This window comes from Heteronotia binoei, chromosome 21, assembly GCF_032191835.1.
Source record: "Heteronotia binoei isolate CCM8104 ecotype False Entrance Well chromosome 21, APGP_CSIRO_Hbin_v1, whole genome shotgun sequence".
Taxonomy (NCBI): Eukaryota; Metazoa; Chordata; class Lepidosauria; order Squamata; family Gekkonidae; genus Heteronotia; species Heteronotia binoei.
In genome coordinates, this window is record NC_083243.1 from 120,997,526 (window position 1) to 121,016,100 (window position 18,575).

Genomic DNA, 18,575 nt, shown 5'->3' on the forward strand with positions numbered 1-18,575 from the left:
GGTCTATGGCTCCGGGCCTGGCCAGCAGACGTTCATTCGAAGTCGATTGTTTCAGCCTACCCTTTTCAGGGAGAAAAACTATTTGGAGATACCCTGGATAAGATCCTGGTGGAGACACGGGATAAGAAAAAGGCCATGCCCAAATATCTGAGACGCTCCGACAAAAGAAGCTTCGGGTCTAGTTCCTTTCGTGCCTCCGCCAGCTTCTCCAAACCTAAACAGGACTTTAGAAGATCAACCTGTGGACAGCCCGAACAGAGTTTTCGAAAGGGTTTTTCCAACTCCCGGTTCCAGAGGAATCAGCCCGATAGGTCCGACAAATTCGAGAAGGGACCCAAGCCCAACAAAGCATGACTGGGACTCTATCCCAGTGGGGGGCCGTCTGCTACACTTCCAGCAGACGTGGGCGGCCTCGAGGGTCGATGCTTGGACTTTGGAAATTGTTTCATGGGGTTACCCCATAGAGTTCAAAAGAACACCTCGAGATCGTTTCATTGTGTCTCCTCTTCGCTCAAATCCGGAACGGAGAAGCATCACCCTCAAAGCAATTCAACACTTACTGGAAATTGCGGCAATAGAACCAGTCCCTCCATTGCAGAGATGTCAAGGCGTCTATTCCATCTTCTTCACAGTGCCCAAGAAAAACGGGGACTGGAGAGCAATTCTAGACCTGAAATTTCTGAACAGACATATCAAACTCCGTCACTTCAGGATGGAGTCCATCAAATCAATAACGGAAGCCCTGCACCATCAGGACTACATGTCATCTCTGGACCTAACAGAGGCCTATCTGCACATTCCAATCCTCCCTGCACATCGCAAGTTTCTCCACTTCTGTGTGAACGGGTCCCACTACCAATTCAGGGCCCTACCATTCGGCCTTGCAATGGCACCGCGGGTGTTCACCAAGGTGTTGGTGAACCTGATAGCACTCCTCAGGCAGAGAGGGATACATGTACACCCTTATCTCGACGACCTGCTGATAAGATCTTCGTTGAGGAAGAGTGCGGAGCAGGACATTTTACACACCATATCCTGCCTTCAGCAACACGGGTTCATAATCAACGTACCCAAGAGTCATTTACGCGCATCCCAGAGGCTACAACACCTGGGCATGGTCATTGACACAAACCTGAACTCTGTTTTTCTCCCAGGAGACAAGATACTGAGGACCAAGACGTTGGTGCGTCAGATAGTGCGGGAGCCATCGTCGTCTCTCCAGACCCTGGCAAGACTTATGGGTCTTCTGGTTTCAAATCTAGAGGCGCTTCAATGGGGTCATTTTCACACCAGACAACTCCAGATGTTCTTGCGTCCTTTTCAGACCCAGATCATGGAGAAGCGCCCTATGTCTCTGACAGTGCCCAAGACGGTCAAGGAGAGTCTTCTGTGGTGGACGAAGGACCACAACCTGCGTCAGGAGAGAACGTACCTCGTAGAGAAGGAAATACAGCTATTTTCGGATGCCAGCCTATCAGGATGGGGGGCGACCCTCAGCGAGATACCTTCCCAGGGCCAGTGGACGACCAAGGAGGCGAGCCTTCCGATCAACCTTCTGGAACTCTGGGCCATTCGCCTGGCTCTTCTATACTTTCAGGACCAGGTGACCGGGAAGCATGTCCTGGTTCGAACGGACAATATCGCAGCCAAGGCTTACTTAAACAATCAAGGGGGTCCAGGTCGAGTTCCCTTCACAAGGAGGCCGGGAAGCTGTTCGAATGGGCGGAGACGCATTTGAAGTCTATAAAAGCAGAACATATCAAAGGGGCTTGCAATGTCAAGGCGGACTGGCTCAGCCGGGAGAGCATTCAATCGGGAGAGTGGTCTCTCAACAAGAGGCTTTTCTTAACGATAGTGGAGCGCTTCGGTCCACCAGTGTTGGATCTCTTTGCGTCCTTTCAGAACCACCAGCTTCCTCGATTCTACACGAGGTACTACCACTATCAAGCGGAGGCCACGGACGCGTTAACATCTCCCTGGCCGCAAGGTCTTCTATACGCCTTTCCTCCAATCCCAATCATTCCGAGGTTACTCAGAAGGATCAGGCTGCTAAAGGCCGAGGTCATCCTAGTTGCTCCCTGGTGGCCTCGATGTCACTGGTTCTCATCAATCCAACAGATATCAATAGCGGAGCCACTTCACCTACCAATCTGCCCGGACATGCTGTTACAGGGTCCGGTGTGGCATCCTCATCCAGACTGGCTGAGATTGACTGTTTGGAGGTTGAACGGCGCTCTCTATTAGATCTTGGTTATGCAAGTGACGTGACGAATACCATCCTAGAATCCAGAAAGAGCTCCACAACGCGGATCTACGATATGTCTTGGAAAGCCTTCCACAGGTGGTGTCGGAGAAAAACCGTGGATCCGTTACATCCTTCTGTCCCCAAGATTCTCCAGTTTCTTCAGGACTGTCTTCATTCTGGGTTGAAGCCAGCTACCCTCAAACGTCAGGTGGCAGCCTTGTCCTTGGTGCTCCAGCAGGTGGACGGCGTGAACCTCTCATCTCACCCTCATATTCGACGTTTCCTTAGAGGAGCCTCCATGAGTTCTCCACCGCAAGTGTATCGATTCCCTACCTGGAGATTTAACCTGGTACTCTCGGCCCTAACAGGCCCACCATTCGAGCCTTTAATATCTGTGCCTCTAAAGATGATGCGCATGAAGACAATCTTTCTGGTGGCAATAACATCGGCCAGAAGAGTGTCAGAGATTGGGGCCTTGTCAGTTAAACGGGAGCTGTGTGTGTTCCACAAGGACAAGGTAGTTCTCTATCCGGACCCTACCTTCCAACCGAAGGTTTCTTCTAGATTTCACCAAAGTCAAGAGATCAACTTGCCATCTTTCTGTCCGGATCCCAAGCATCCCAAGGAGCGCACATGGCATACCTTAGACGTGCGAAGAGCAATTAAAGTCTACCTTATCAGAACTGAATCTATTCGCAAATCAGATTCCATGTTCATTAATATAGCAGCACCCAGACTGGGACAGAAGATGTCCAAGTCAGCAATTAGCTATGCCATCAAGCAGTGTATATCGGAGGCGTATAAGGCGTTACACCTTCAGGTACCGCCAGGGATCACCGCACACTCGACCAGGAGTGCGGCTACCAATGCAGCCTTTAGCAGGAACGCCTCCATCGAGGAGGTGTGCAAGGCAGCTACGTGGTCATCTATCTCCACTTTTATCCGCCACTATAAGTTGAACGCATATGCGTCGGCGGACGCAGCCTTTGGCAGGCGAATCCTGAAACATGTGCTGCCTGAGTAGGACGATCCCACCCTGAATAACATACTGCTATGGGAGCACCCAAGATGTCCTCCGCCTCTTAGGGAGAATGACCCTTGGCACTTACCGTGAGGGGTCCTTCTCCTAAGAGGACAGGAGGACATCTTGCCCTCCCCTTTTCTGTCGCCCTACCTTGGGCAGCATCTATCTGTATTTGTATCTGTGTCTGGTTTTTTCTCCTGTAGCCTTCGTCTACAGCTGTTTTTTTTTTACCCTCTGATATAGGCTACCTGTAGTTTGCCTGTGCTTCTTTCCTATACGAGATTATTTTAGTCGGTCTAGGAGGCTGATGCCAAGTTTTTTACCGACCACCAGTTAGTTTACTTTTTCATCGCAGCGATAGTTGCAAGAGTTTTTACTGCTTCTCGGAGTCACCCGAACTGGAAGGAGGGTGGTTCCCACAGCCACAGGAAGGGGAAGTTTTTTAAGATTCCTGCCTCCCTGATTGGACAGTGGGAAACACCCAAGATGTCCTCCTGTCCTCTTAGGAGAAGGACCCCTCACGGTAAGTGCCAAGGGTCGTTTCATTGACATGCAGTAGGAGATGGAAATTCAAGGAAAAAATAACAGTAGCTAAGTGAGTTCTTGTAACTGTTTTCTTTGGATTACTAATGCCTAGCTGGGAACAGTGTTACTTCTGTGTGTGAAGATTGCCCTTCTTATCCGTGACTGTGCAATACTGAAGCCATCCTCCTTTCCATTTTTCCTTTGCCTCCTACATAGCATTGTCATAGCCAATGTTACCAACTGCATACAGAAGGGCACTCTGCCTTTTTTGAGACCTTTCATACTTTTCAAAAAAATCTTTGGGAGTCCAGTTTATCTGGAAGGCCCTATTGACATCTCATAAATTCTACATTAAAAATCCTTAAATGTCATTATGTATGTAGATAGCCTTAATGTTAATTTCAGCCAAAATAGATATTTTATGAGGGTAATGAACATATGAAGCTGCCTTATACTGAATCAGACCCTTGGTCCATCAAAGTCAGTATTGTCTTCTCAGACTGGCAGCGGCTCTCCTGGGTCTCAAGCTGAGGATTTTCACGCCTACTTGCCTGGACCCTTGTTGGCGATGCCAGGGATTGAACCTGGCACCTTCTGCTTATCAAGCAGACGCTCTACCACTGAGCCACCATCCCTCTCCTAATAATAGACAACTGAATGTCATTTCAGGCTTGTCAACCAGTGTCTCCCTTTATTCTCCCTATTCAGTCTTTATTTTGCTTCTCTATCATGCTTTATTTTGTTTCTCTGTCTACCTTAACTGACATGATCAGGTGGAATGGGCTATTTTATCTTTTGCACATTGATTTCAGCAGGAATATCATTCTTGCATTATAAATGATACAAAAGAATTTAATGGAGGCTCTCAAAATACTTGTAGTGTAAACATTTGTAAACATCCGTAAAACATCAGTCATGATAGAAAGAGCTAAAAACAGAAATACAATATGTCACAGAAGTGAGTACACCCCCTCACATTTTGTAAATATTTAAGTATATCTTTTCATGTGACAACACTGAAGAAATGACTCTTGACTACAATGTAAAGTAGTGAGTCTACAGCTTGTATAACAGTGTAAATGTGCTGTCCCCTCAAAATTATGCAACACAGCCATTAAATTGCTGGCAACAAAAGTGAGTGCACCCCTAAGTGATAATGTCCAAATGGGGCCCAAGTAGCCGTTTTCCCTCCCTGGTGTCATGTGGCTTGTTAGTGGTACGAGCTTGGGAATTAAAAATTGATTGGTGGCAAATTAATTAAGGAAAGATAATTATTGGGAGGGTTTTTACAATTAATGAGCTTTTAGATTAAATTAATTTGATTTCAGCTAATGAGTGAGAAGTTAGATAGGAGTTAATTAAATAGCTAGATAGTAATTGGCAGATTAGTTTTATTAATTTATATAAATAGATAGATTGGCTGGAAGGAGGGGTGAGGAAGAGAGGGTAGCTTTAACGGTTCCATCGGACTAGGGAACATTAACAAGAGATGACTGGCCTAGGGATTCCAGTACTCCTGGGGAGGGGAAGATACGACGGTGGGACGAGGCAGAATTATAAGGGAAGGAGACCGAGACACAACAGTGCTCGACCCCCTTCCAGCCTCCGTCCCATCCCGATGGTGACAAGTAGTAGGGCCAGGCTGAATTACTCGCCTCCGTCACTGGTGTTATGCAATGCCAGGTCCATTAATAATAAGACCTCTGTCCTGCGAGCGTTTCTGACCGAGCAGGACATGGACCTGGCTTGCGTGACCGAGACCTGGGTGCACGAGGGGGAGACGGTAGCTCTCTCCCAGACCGTTCCCCCGGGATACTTGGTCTTCCACCAGTCACGGACTAGCGGGCGGGGGGGGGAGGGGTGGCACTTCTCATAAGAGAGGCTTACTCCTTTAGGGCTCTTCCGGCCCGAGAGATTCCAGGCATAGAATGTGTTGGCCTGATGTGGGATGTTGGGGAGGGGTTGGCGATCTGGCTAGTGTACCGACCGCCTAACGCACCGGCCAGCGCCTTACCGTCCCTGGTGGAGGCCGCGGCGGGCTGGGCGTTGGAGCACCCAAGGCTTTTGGTCTTGGGTGACTTCAATGTCCATGCCGACGACGCGGCCTCCAGCCAGGCGACGGACCTGGTGTCATCCATGGCGACACTAGGACTCTCCCAGGTTATTACAACGCCCACTCATCAGGCGGGACACATGTTGGACCTGGTCTTTGCGGCCGGAATATCAGTGACTGATATTGCAATGGAAGCAGTGCCATGGTCAGATCACTTTGCCCTTAAGGCTCATATGGAGGTGTCACCCAAAACCTGTTTAGGCGGAGAGCGTATTTTTGCTCACCCGCGGAGCCTGATGGACCCGGAACGGTTCCTAACGGCCCTTCGGGACACCTGGCCCGCTGGCGACTCCCTGGATGATCTGGTAGAGTCCTGGAATGATGGGCTCTCCAGGGCCATCGAGGAGGTCGCACCCAAGCGCCCTCTGCGTCCCCGCTCGAAGCCGTCGCCCTGGTTCAACCAGGAGCTGCGGCAACAAAAGCGGGGACTCGGACGACTGGAGAGGCAATGGCGGCGTACTCGAGACGAAGTGACCCGAACATCTTATAGAGAGAGTTTGAAGGCCTATGAGATGGCAATCAAAGCTGCAAAGAAAGTGTTCTTTGCGGCTAAGATTGCGTCCGCAACTTCGCGCCCGGCACAATTGTTCGACATAATTAGAGGATTTACAACGCTGCCGCAAGGCAGACTAAATTCTACTGAATTGGAAATAGGCTGTGAGGCTTTTGCGAAATTTTTTGTGGATAAAATCGCGTCACTCCATCCCGACCCCCCTGCCAATTTTGAGACAGTTAGCGAAATCGAGGCCCCGAGTCTGTCTTCGGATTATATGCTGGACGGCTTTAGCCCCCTCAGCCTGGAGGAAGTTGACAGGATTCTCTTATCTGCTCGCCCAACTACTTGTAAACTGGACCCATGCCCTTCCTGGCTTATTAAATCTTGCCAGGGTGACCTTAGATATCCTATACGGGATATCATAAATAGATCCGTGACGGAAGGGCATTTTCCAATGCCGCTCAAAGAGGCCGTGGTCCGCCCCCTCTTAAAGAAACCATCTTTAGATCCGGCCCAATTGGCACACTATCGGCCGGTCTCAAATTTACCTTTTCTGGGCAAACTTATTGAGAGGGCAGTGGCGATGCAGCTACAGACCTTCCTGGAGGATGCTTCCATCCTTGACCCATTTCAGTCCGGCTTTCGCCCGGGACATGGGACGGAGACGGTGCTGGTCGCCCAAGTGGATGACCTTCAACGGCATCTGGATCGGGGCGGCTCGGCGGTGCTGATGTTGTTAGACCTGTCGGCTGCGTTCGACACGGTCGACCATCGGCTACTGAAGGGTCGCCTCGCCGACGCGGGGATTCAAGGGTTGGCCTTACAGTGGCTTTCCTCTTTCCTTGATGGTCGGGGACAAAGGGTCGCAGTTGGGGGGGAGCTGTCCCAGAGGTGCACACTTGATTGTGGTGTACCACAAGGGGCGGTTCTCTCCCCGATGTTATTTAACATCTACATGCGGCCTCTTGCCCAGATTGCCCGAAGGTACGGGCTAGGGTGTCACCCAGCTCTATCTACTGATGGACGGCCAGCCGACCTATGCCCCGGAAAATCTAGATCGGGCATTGCATGCCGTGGCTGAGTGGCTCAGACTGAGCGGGCTGAAGCTTAACCCTGCGAAGACAGAGGTCCTTTGCTTGGGTCGCCGCGGCCCGGGAGGGGGAATCCCCCTACCAGCCTTTGACGGTGCGCCGCTGATAGCGGCGGACAAGGTCAGGAGCTTGGGGGTGTTATTGGAGCCTTCCTTAAAGATGGAGGCTCAGATAGCAGCCGCTGCCAAGTCCGCTTTTTTCACCTTAGGCGGGCAAGGCAGTTGGCCCCCTTCCTGGAGCGCGACGACCTAGCAACAGTGATCCATGCTACGGTCACCTCGAGGTTGGACTACTGTAATGCCGCGGCCCGGCTGTTATTGGGCCTCCCAAAGTGGGAGCACATTCAGCCGGGTCTTCGGACTCTGCACTGGCTTCCAGTGATATACCGAGTCCGGTACAAGGTGCTGGTTATCACCTTTAAAGCCCTATATGGCTTGGGACCTGTCTACCTGAAGGACCATCTCTCCCCGCATGTTCCCCAGAGAGTACTGAGGTCGGGATCACAAAACTTCCTTACTGTCCCTGGGCCGAAAGAAGCCCGCTTGAAAGCTACAAGAGAAAGGGCCTTCTCTGTTATGGCCCCTACATGGTGGAATCAGCTACCGGAAGAGGTGAGGGCCCTGCGGGACCTTGTTCAGTTTCGCAGGGCCTGTAAAACAACCCTCTTCTGGTTAGCCTACACCTAGCTTGAGAATTTTAATGCAACCTGCCAGATCTCTGTATATATTGGAATATTTATTGATTTTTATGGTTTTATCTGTTTTAAAGTTATTCCCTTACATGTTTAAATTGTTGCTTTACATAAAGATGGCCTAGGCTATAAGAAGATTGCCAAGACCCTGAAACTGAGCTGCAGCACAATGGCCAAGACCATACAGCGGTTTAACAGGACAGGTTCTACTCAGAACAGGCCTCGCCATGGTCAACCAAAGAAGTTGAGTGCCCGTGCTCAGCATCATATCCAGAGGTTGGCTTTGGGAAATAGACCTATGAGTGCCTCCAGCATTGCCACAGAGGTTGAAGGGGCGGGGGGGGGTCAGCTTGTTAGTGCTCAGACCATACGCCGCATGCTGCATCAAATTGGTCTGCACGGCTGTCGTCCCAGAAGGAAGCCTCTTCTAAAGATGATGCACAAGAAAGCCCGCAAACAGTTTGCTGCAGACAAGCAGATTAAGGACATGGATTTCTGGAACCGTGTCCTGTGGTCCGATGAGACCAAGATAAACTTAGTTCAGATGGTGTCAAGCATGTGTGGTGGCAACCAGGTGAGGAGTACGAAGACAAGTGTGTCTTGCCTACAGTCAAGCATGGTGGTGGGAATGTCATGGTCTGGGGCTGCATGAGTGCTGCCGGCACTGGGGAGCTACAGTTCATTGAGGGAACCATGAATGCCAACATGTACTGTGTCATACTGAAGCAGAGCATGACCCCTTCCCTTTGGAGACTGTGCCTCAGGGCAGTATTCCAACATAATAACAACCCCAAACACACCTCCAAAACGACCACTGCCTTGCTAAAGAAGCTGAGGGTAAAAGTGATGGACTGGCCAAGCATGTCTCCAGACCGAAGGGCTCCTATCAGGCCTGAGAGCAAGTCTGTTTACTTCTTCCTCTCTCTTGCTCCCTTCTGCATCACAGCTTGCTTTGCCAGGCTTTCTCAATCACACAGGAACTATAGAGCAAAGCCTCTATTTTCTCCATTGGCTGAGGCTCCTCCCTTGGGAAGGATGGGGGAAGAGAAAGCTTGCTTTGCCATGCTCTCTCAATTGCTCAGCAGAGCTACTGAGCCAAGCCCCTCTTCCTGAGACTCCTCCCCCTCCTTGTCCCCTGAGGTAGGAGGGAAAGAGCCAGAGATTCTTTGCCCAGTTCCTTCAACCACACAGGATAATACGAAGTACCTTTAAAGTAAACAAAGTTTTATTCAAGGTATTAGCTTTTTGCCTTGCTACAGAGAGAGAGTGAGAGAATATTTATGTGTTATGCCAGAGCTCTCCTGGGTACAACTAGGTTGTACTCTCCCTTTTCACTATATTCATGCCTTCTTGGTCCAGTCTTTCTCAATAGGAAAGCAATGTGAACTATATAGATGAGGAAGAATGACATGCCAGTGAGGTGGATTAAGTTGAGTGTGTGTTCAGATCATGTTCACCCAGCACATTTCCTTTGCAGATTGGGAAATTTCAACTTAAACTTCCCAGGTACTATGCTGATACTGATCACTATACATGGCTGTCTCTGTACTGTTACACTGCTTCATAGAGTCTTTATAAAGTCTAAATCTCTGCTACTTGGCCTTACATTTTATGACACACATGGCCAGTCTGACAAGGTCTCATTTATGTCAGATCCAGCCCTCAAAACAAATGAGTTTGACACCCCTGCTCTAGTTGCTATGCCTAATGAAGATAGATAGTAGCAGATTTTTTCAATGTTTCTATAAATCCAGTATTCACACTTAAAAGTATACTGTGTTAAACTATTATATAACCAACAGTTTTTCTGTGAATTTTTGGTGAGGCTTTTAAAATTCTCAGCACAGCTTTTTCTGTGACAGGTTGCTGCTTGTAGTGCATCTCAGTAGTGAAATGAAAAATCACTGAAGGGTCTATAATGAAAAAAAAAGTGACAGGCCTTTAATTACAGACCCATAAGTGGCACCACTAGAATGCAATCAGAGTACTCCACCAGGCTTGGCAGTTTGAATAATTGTCTCATACTTAAACCCTTGTGTGTTCAATTATCTCACCATCTCTTTCCCCCTGTATTTTCCTTTTTTCATACTTGATGGTTATGCTTGTATACAAATAAGAAAATGTAGCTATTGCAAATAAATGACTAGTCACATTAACACTAATTCAGGAGTTGACAACACATTCAGTTTGGAGGGTCACACCCTGAATATCTTAGGGTTCAAGGGATATATTTTATAATGGAGAAGTAAATCATTCTTATTAATTGGAAGGTGTTTTCATGCTTTCATAATTAAGAAATTCAGAAACACTATAAAGATTTGTGTTCAGTCTTGATTTACGTCAAGGTTTTTTAATCCTTGAATTATGTGGTCAGATGAAATCCTCGAGTCTTCTGCATGCAGCCTATAAAGTGTACACATGTTCTTGCCTATTCCATTGAAGTTAAAATTACTGCATTCAAGTGTTTGTTATTACTTTGTTAGAACCTCGGTGCAAATTTATGCAGATTTACTCCAGCATAAGACCATACTATTAATCTTGTATGCTAAATTTTTATGAGTCATTTTTCAGAATCTGTTTTGGTATCAACAGAGCCAACCTTCTTGTAATAATGACGTTTTGCCTTTTTGTGCTAGATTGTCTTAGATGTGGGCTGTGGAACTGGGATCCTCTCCATGTTTGCTGCCAAAGCAGGTGCAAAGAAGGTTATAGGAGTGGACCAGTCTGAAATTATTTATCAGGCCATGGACATCATTAGGTAGGAACAGTTCTTCTGAATTAGTGACTTTTAGTAATAAGCTGTGCTCTTATTCATATTAAAATTGAAGATTGTATATAACACAGATCATAGGGGCTAGGAAGTTTGCATGCGAGAAAGAAGGGTGTACACAATGTTTAAAGCCTAGCATTATTGCATTTCTACTTATGCACTTAATTTCTGCACCCACAATACTTTAATACCTGCTTCTTTTGAAATCTCAAAATGCAGTATTGTTCACCACTCATCTATAAGTAATGATGACTAAATGTGTCTTTGCCTGGTCTTTCTGCATCCCAGCTACAAGGGTGTGTATACACACACACAGAATTGGAACTACTGTTTAACTAAAATTTTCTAGGTCACATATGACACCATTGTAACTGCTTAAAAAGTCCATGTTGACCATTGTCGGTCCTATAATCCCTCAGATGATTGGGGAAGGGGCTGTGACTCAGTGGAATATTCACAGGTTTGAGTGTAGAAGGTCCTGGATTCTGTCCCTGATATCTCCAGCTAAAAGGATCATGTGGTAGGCAATGTGAAAGACTCCCTCCTGAAACCCTGGAGAGCCATTCCAGAGTAGACTGCTCTTTCTGACTTTGATTATTCCAGTAGAAAGATAGTTCCATAGAAGCTGTTAAAAATACTGAAAGATTAGCTATGCCATTTGGAAAGTTGCAGGATGAGCAGGGAAAGTAGGAAAATTGTTTAGTACAGATGGATATGTCTAAAGATTACCATCCTTTACTTGCCCTTTTCTTTTGTGAAGTCTAGAAACTAAACGAAAGCTGGGATTGTTGAGACTTCTGATGAGCCATTGGCCATGTCTGTCAACAGTAAGGATTGCAAATAGTATAGACCTGCTATATTACTTTCTGTTGAATGTTACCTGACATCGTAATGTTTCCAAAGACTTTTTGTATTGAACATGTACAAGGAACAGTGTTCCTGCAGTTCATTATTCCTCTTGGCCACTGTTGTGCTTTGCTGTTTTGAGAGCAGGGGACCAATATGAGCGAGAAAGGTAAAGTTCTTGAAATATCTATGGTGGGCAGGAAGCTTTCTCTTTTAAGGCAGTGCTTTTCCATAGCAGTTGTTGGTGGACCCAAGTCCACATTATTGTTAATGATGTACACAAAGAAACCTTGCCATGTACTAGATCTGAGAGAGGGAATAGATTTAGCAAGACTATCTGTGTTAAGTTATTGCTACAGATCCACTTCAGAATCCTTAGGCATTTCACATTCAGTATTTCTTTTTTTAAAATATATTTTCTTTATAAGACAACATTGGGTTCTTTTTCCCTTATGGTCATTGTTTTTGCATTTTTAGAAACATCTTGCAATGATCTTTGGCATGCTGTATTAACTTAGTACCTTCTAAGTTTGAAAGCAAGTCATGGCTCTTGTGTGAGGGCTTTGGGTTGACTTCAGAGCCAGAATCTAGCTCCTTTTTGACACTTCAGCCACCATCAGTGTTGTTGACCAAGTGCTTCTCTCTGGCTTGTTTAGGCCTTGAATGGCACATTACTGCTAGGAGAAAACAATAGAGCTGGGATAATGTTTTACAAGGCATCTCACTTGGGAAGAGTATTCTTAGTAGGATAGGCTTTGGATGGCAGAGGTGAGGGTTATCTGGCTCTGTTTTGTTAATATAAACATATGATACCATTTCTTTAGAACAAATAATTTCTTTTGGTTTGAGATGCCACTTTAACAGACCATTGCTATTCTGGTGAATCAATCTGCACTTCCTTAATTTGTCTTTTAGAATCCATAAGCAGTGCTGATTGACCTTGATAGGTTACCTGTCTCACTGGAGGCAAACACTGTTACATAGTTTAATTTTCATTATCAGTAAAGGCCTTATTTAAAATCACTTCAAAGTCACAAGGAACAGATCAGTTAATTGAGCTTGAGACTTTCTACTGGACACTTTCAGTGGGGAATAGCAGACAAAATTAGCACCCAAGTTTGAAGGCAGTCGCTGTGTCACAAGGATCTGTTTGGATCTATGTTATAGCAGCTAAACTTCAGAGCTCATTTTCATTTTGTTTGTAGCCTATGCAGGCTTTAGGAGGCTTTAAAGGCATTTTAAGCAAACATGCTGGATGTGTTATAAGATATGAGGCAGGCAAAATATCCTCATCAGAATTTGAAGCTGCACACTACTGAAAAGGAAACCCAAACATGTAGCTGGAATCTTTTTTGTTCTTTTTTTTTAAAGAATTGGAAATCAGGGCCTTTGAATTTTTTTCCATATAATATGTCTGGAGTATGTTTATTGTGGAACAGCACCTCATTCAGACTTGCTCTGAAATATTGTGGAACAGCTGTAGTATTCCAAAGCTGTCATTTGGATTTTTTTAAAAAAAAAATCGCTTCAATAAACGTACAGGAAGCCCTTGCTACACTTGGAAACAGAGTGATGAAAACACCTGTCTGCATAACAGTTTTGGATTTGTTTGATTTGCATGCCACGCTAAGGGCAAAGAGGGATTAAAGAGAACTAATCTTATGACAGTGATGAATGATGTCTTGGAGTACATGGGGAACAATTGCTGTAAGGTTACATCTGCTGACTGTTGGAATGCGAATTAGAGACAAATGAAATAGTTATACAATTTGTAACAGCCTTGTTATACTTTGTTGCTCCTGACAACAATAGATATCACTTTAACCTGTTTGGAGCATATAGAGTCATACTGAAATTTGGTTATTGACCAGGAGTAGATCAGTTGCTGGTGTCAAGATGTTTAGTGCCTCCTGCACCATATATTACTATCAAATATGTGCTTTTTTAAAACATGCATAAGGTAATGTCTGATACTAATTGGGCTTATAGATTAAGAGACAATTGGAGCACTGAGTTTGAATGCATTTTAAAAGCACAATTTCTCTCTCCTATACTTAATTTTATTAGCCAGTTTCTTAAAGGTCCCAAAGCAGTTTCAAAGTGCTCAAGATTTGGCCAGCAATTTTCTTTTTTACCATTGTCATTTCCCCCCCTAACTCTAGCCAATTTATCTTATAGAGGCCTTGAGTGGCAAAAGAACAAGTAAGAGGCTCAAAAAATAAATGTTCACATTTAACCTCTTTACAAAAAAAACCCTTCAGCTGTCCAGTTCTTCACACCTCCGTGTACCTCAGTGAGTTAGAGCTGGACTGGCTCTCGATGATGTCACAGATCAGAGATGAGTTATTTAGCTCTGCTTGGTAACAGACTTAGCTACCACTGAAACTGAGATTCTTAGGAAGATAGGTTGGTTAGAGAAAATACTGCAGTCTTTTCAAGTGGAGTTTGGGTGAGGTAACATGGTCAAAATTGTCAAAACTGCCACAATAATACAGAACAAGAAAAGCATGTTCAGAACTCTTGCTTGATTAGCTTATATAACCATTTCCTAGGTTTTCTTTTCTTGCTCTTTCATGAGTTAGAGGTTATTAGGGCTGCCCATCCAAGCTATTATGCAAAGGCTGTTTTGCACTATTCCAGGAGGTGGCTGCCTTTGTATGGTGAGCCATTCATTTGTTCCATACAATCAAACTTTTTTCCAAAGTCCTTTTCCCCTTGGACTTTAAAATGATACTTCTGGTTCTCCAGTAGGAAGCTGCTGATCCATCCATCTTTGGTGATGTTCTACTGTGTTAATTGGAAATAGTCACCTATTCAATTATTTTCACTCACTAGTGTCTTCAAGCAGTGACCCAGTGCCCAGGGAAATGCACTGTGTGTAAGTAAATGAGCCTTAACTTCCAAATACTTGCTTAATATAACTACTACTTGGGTGCTAGCAACTTTTGACACAGAATGGGATATTCTGGCAATATTTATGCAATCCCTGTTAAATACAAGCAGATTAGTTCATGAAACTTTTCACCCATAACTTGCCATCATCCAAATATCAGTTCTCCCAAGTTATTAAAAATGTAATGAGATTACTGTGTTGGGTTGAAAGTCAGGTGTAGAGAGGTTGAAGGAATAACAAATGTTGAAGAAAGGGCAGAGATACCAATTGCACTGGAGAAATAATTTTCAGTGGTGTGAATAATTATTCTGTCCTCTCTAACATTAGCTGTCACAATAATGGCATATGAAAGGAAGATTGATATAGTGTGCTTCAGAGAAAGTAAATGCCATTAAAACTTGATTTCAGATTTACTTGTTAAATAACCATGCAGTTTATTTTGAAAATGAAACACCTGGATATCTTTGGAGCAAAAGCTATAGTTTTGCACTGAATCAGCAGATGCTATTATCAGTTGAAGCAAAATGAAAGACGACTTCATCATACATTTATATGCTATGTTTATGAAATATGATTACAAGAGTTATATCAAGACCATAGTCCAGTAATGGTGAAACTCAAAGGTACACAAATGAGAAGATCATGGAGGTTAAATACTTCTATTTTGAAAGATAAAGATTTTCTTAAAGAATCTAAGGTTGAAATGGAATCTTTTTTTAAACAGAACATAACTCAAGATGTAAAGATGCAAGTAGTTTGGGATACTGCTAAAGCATATTACAGGGGCCTTGCAATCAGATATAGCGCGAAGAAGAAAGAAAGAACTGAAAATTTTCAAAAATTAATGTTGCAAGCAGGAGAAGCTGAAAAGAATTTAAAAGTGCAACCGACAAGACAGGAGTTTCAAAATAAGGTTAAAGAAACACAACAACTCAATTTATTACTTATAGAGGAGATGGAGATAAAACTGAAATTCGCAAGACAAAATTTTTTTGAACATGCTAATAAACCTGGAAGGTGGTTGGCCTATAGAATGAGAAAAGAGAATGCCAAAAGAATAATACCAGTTCTGAAAGACGAGAATAACAAAGAGAAAGTTGAAAGACAGGAGATATGCCAAATCGTGGAACAATTATATAGAAAATTATATGAAGATAAACAAGTTCATAAGGCAGATTTAGAAGAATATATTAGCCAATATAATCGTAATAAATTTACAGAAGAACAACAAAAAATTTTAAACGAACCAATAACAATAAGGGAACTGGGAGACGCAATGGCATCTCAAAAAAATGGTAAAGTCCCAGGTCCAGATGGATTGCCTGCGGAATTTTACAAAGCTTATGAGGAGTCCTTACTGTTACCGTTCAAATGTCTCCTTGAAAGGATTCAAGACAAAGCCCAAATACCAGCTTCTTGGCAAGAAGCTACAATCTCCTTAATTCCAAAAGAAGGTGCAGATTTGAAAGATATAAAAAATTATCACCCAATCTCTCTTTTGAATGTGGACTATAAAAATTTTGCAGCAATATTGGCACAACGCCTGAAGAAAGTTCTACAGTACACAATGCATCAAGACCAGGCTGGATTTCTTCCTAGAAGATATTTGAAAAACAATGTTAGAACAATCTGTAATATATTGGAATATTATGAGACCCATCCAGAGAAACAATTGGCATTAATTTGTTTGGATGCTGAGAAGGCCTTCGATAATGTTCGTTGGCAATTTATGCTGCAACAATTGAAGGGAATGGAATGTGGTGAAAATTTCTTGAGAGCAATAGAATCAATATACTCCTCCCAAAGACCAAGAGTGATGGTGAATGGTGAATTAACAGAAGCAATTGATATCCAAAAGGGTACAAGACAAGGTTGTCCATTGTCACCACTCCTTTTTATTTTATGCTTAGAGATATTGAATAACCAGATAAGAGAAGATACAAGTATTAAGGGAGCGGTGGTAAAAGATGAACAATATAAATTGAGAGCCTTTGTGGATGACCTGGTTTTTATACTAGAGCAACCATTAGATTCAATTGACTGTCTTACAAACAAGATTAATCAATTTGGTTACTGGGCAGGACTGAAGATCAACTGCCATAAAACAAAATTTTTGACAAAAAATATGACGATAGAGCAAATTCAACTTCTTCAACAAAAATCAGGATTTTTGTATGAGAAAATAATCAAATATTTAGGTGTACTCATCTCAAACAAATGCAGTAGTTTAAAAATGGACAATTATCAAACTTCTCAAAGAGATTAAAAAAGATTTGGAAAAATTGCATGATTTGAATTTATCCTTGATGGGAAGAATAGCTTCAATAAAAATGAATATTCTACCAAGACTGTTATTTCTATTCCAAACTATCCCAGTATTCTTAAATAGTGGGTTTTTTCACGAATTGAATAAGATGGTTTCTAAATATATTTGGCAAGGCAAAAAACCAAGAATCAAACTAAAGATACTGCAAGATTCTAAACTGAGAGGAGGTATGGGCCTTCCAGACTGGCAACTGTATTATAAAGCTTCTGTGCTCCTGTGGGTAAGAGACTGGATACAATTGAATGACGAGACAACTGCTGCTAGAGGGATACGATTTTAACTTGGACTGGCATGCATATTTATGGTATCAAAGACTTGAAGGACATTCTTACTTTAAGAATTATTAGTTCCGGAAATCTTTGTACCACACATGGTTATGGTTAAAAACGAGAATTTACCAGAAAATCCCAAGATGGGTATCCCCAGTGGAAGCATTCACTCTTCCAAATCTTTTAAAACCTACTCAGAGTTACAGATATGATGACCTGCTGGAAAAAGACAATCAACTGAAAACCAGAGAAGAGCTAGAAAACATGGACATTAAAATGAGTTGGTGATTGAGAATGCAGGTTGAATCTAGGTATGCCAAAGACAAGATGGTAGGCTTTAATACAGAGCAATATCCATTTGACACAATCTTTCTAGGTCCTCAAGAAAAGCTAATCTCTAAACTATATGCATACCTATTACAGATGAAGATGCAAGATGAGGTTGTAAAAGATTGTATGGTCCAATGGGCAAAAACTTGGGTCATAATATCATGTTAGAAGAATGGGAGAGGTTGTGGAAATTCAACATTAAATTAACCAAGTCAGTAACCTTTAAAGAAAATTTGTATAAGTTGTTTTATAGATGGTACATGACTCCACAGAAATTGTGTAAGATGTATACTAATATGTCTAACAAATGTTGGAAATGTACTAAACAGGTGGGTTATTTTTATCATATGTGGTGGACATGTGAGATGGTGAAGGACTATTGGAAAATGGTTCATGAACTATCATAGAAAATTATGAAGACACAGATTCAATTCAGACCAGAACTGTTTTTGTATTGAAAATATTTCCTGAGGACTATCCCAAAGAGATGAGACACTTGTTGGCGCATATTTGCACAGCAGCCAGGATTCTTCTGGCACAGAGATGGAAACTTCAGGAGACTCCCATGAGAACGGACTTGGTGGGAATATTCTGGAAATAGTGGAGCTTGTCTACTTACCCCAGCTGTTGGCTGGGAAATCTAAGGAGGAAGCAAGAAAATACTGGTTGAAATTCTATATTTGGCTAGATACTCAAGACTCTTAAGATTCTTTGGTAAAGAACTTCTTTCTCCTGTATTTTGTACTATAAGATTCTCTTTATTAGAAATGTCAATTTGAATAGGTATTTTAATAAGATGACTTACAATATAAAAATACCAAAATATTGATGATGTAAAGTTAAGAGATAATAATGTGTGACAATTTATGTATTTTAAGAAAGCATATTAGATGCAGACTTGTATTTTATGAAAGTATACTATATGCAGACTAAGATTGATTTGTAACTATAATTTC

General features: G+C 43.3%; 1 protein-coding gene and 1 non-coding gene across 2 annotated transcripts in view; one reads left to right on the forward strand and one right to left on the reverse strand.

Moving 5' to 3' along the window:
- Nucleotides 1-18,575, forward strand: part of PRMT3 (protein arginine methyltransferase 3) — a 121,212-nt gene that overhangs the window by 17,334 nt on the left and 85,303 nt on the right. Inside the window, exon 9 of the mRNA XM_060262279.1 lies at nucleotides 10,822-10,943. Coding sequence (XP_060118262.1) covers nucleotides 10,822-10,943 — 122 coding nt within the window. The remainder of the gene's footprint in view (nucleotides 1-10,821; nucleotides 10,944-18,575) is intronic.
- Nucleotides 4,358-4,424, reverse strand: TRNAI-GAU (transfer RNA isoleucine (anticodon GAU)). The gene has a single exon. It is a non-coding gene; the product is annotated as a tRNA-Ile (tRNA).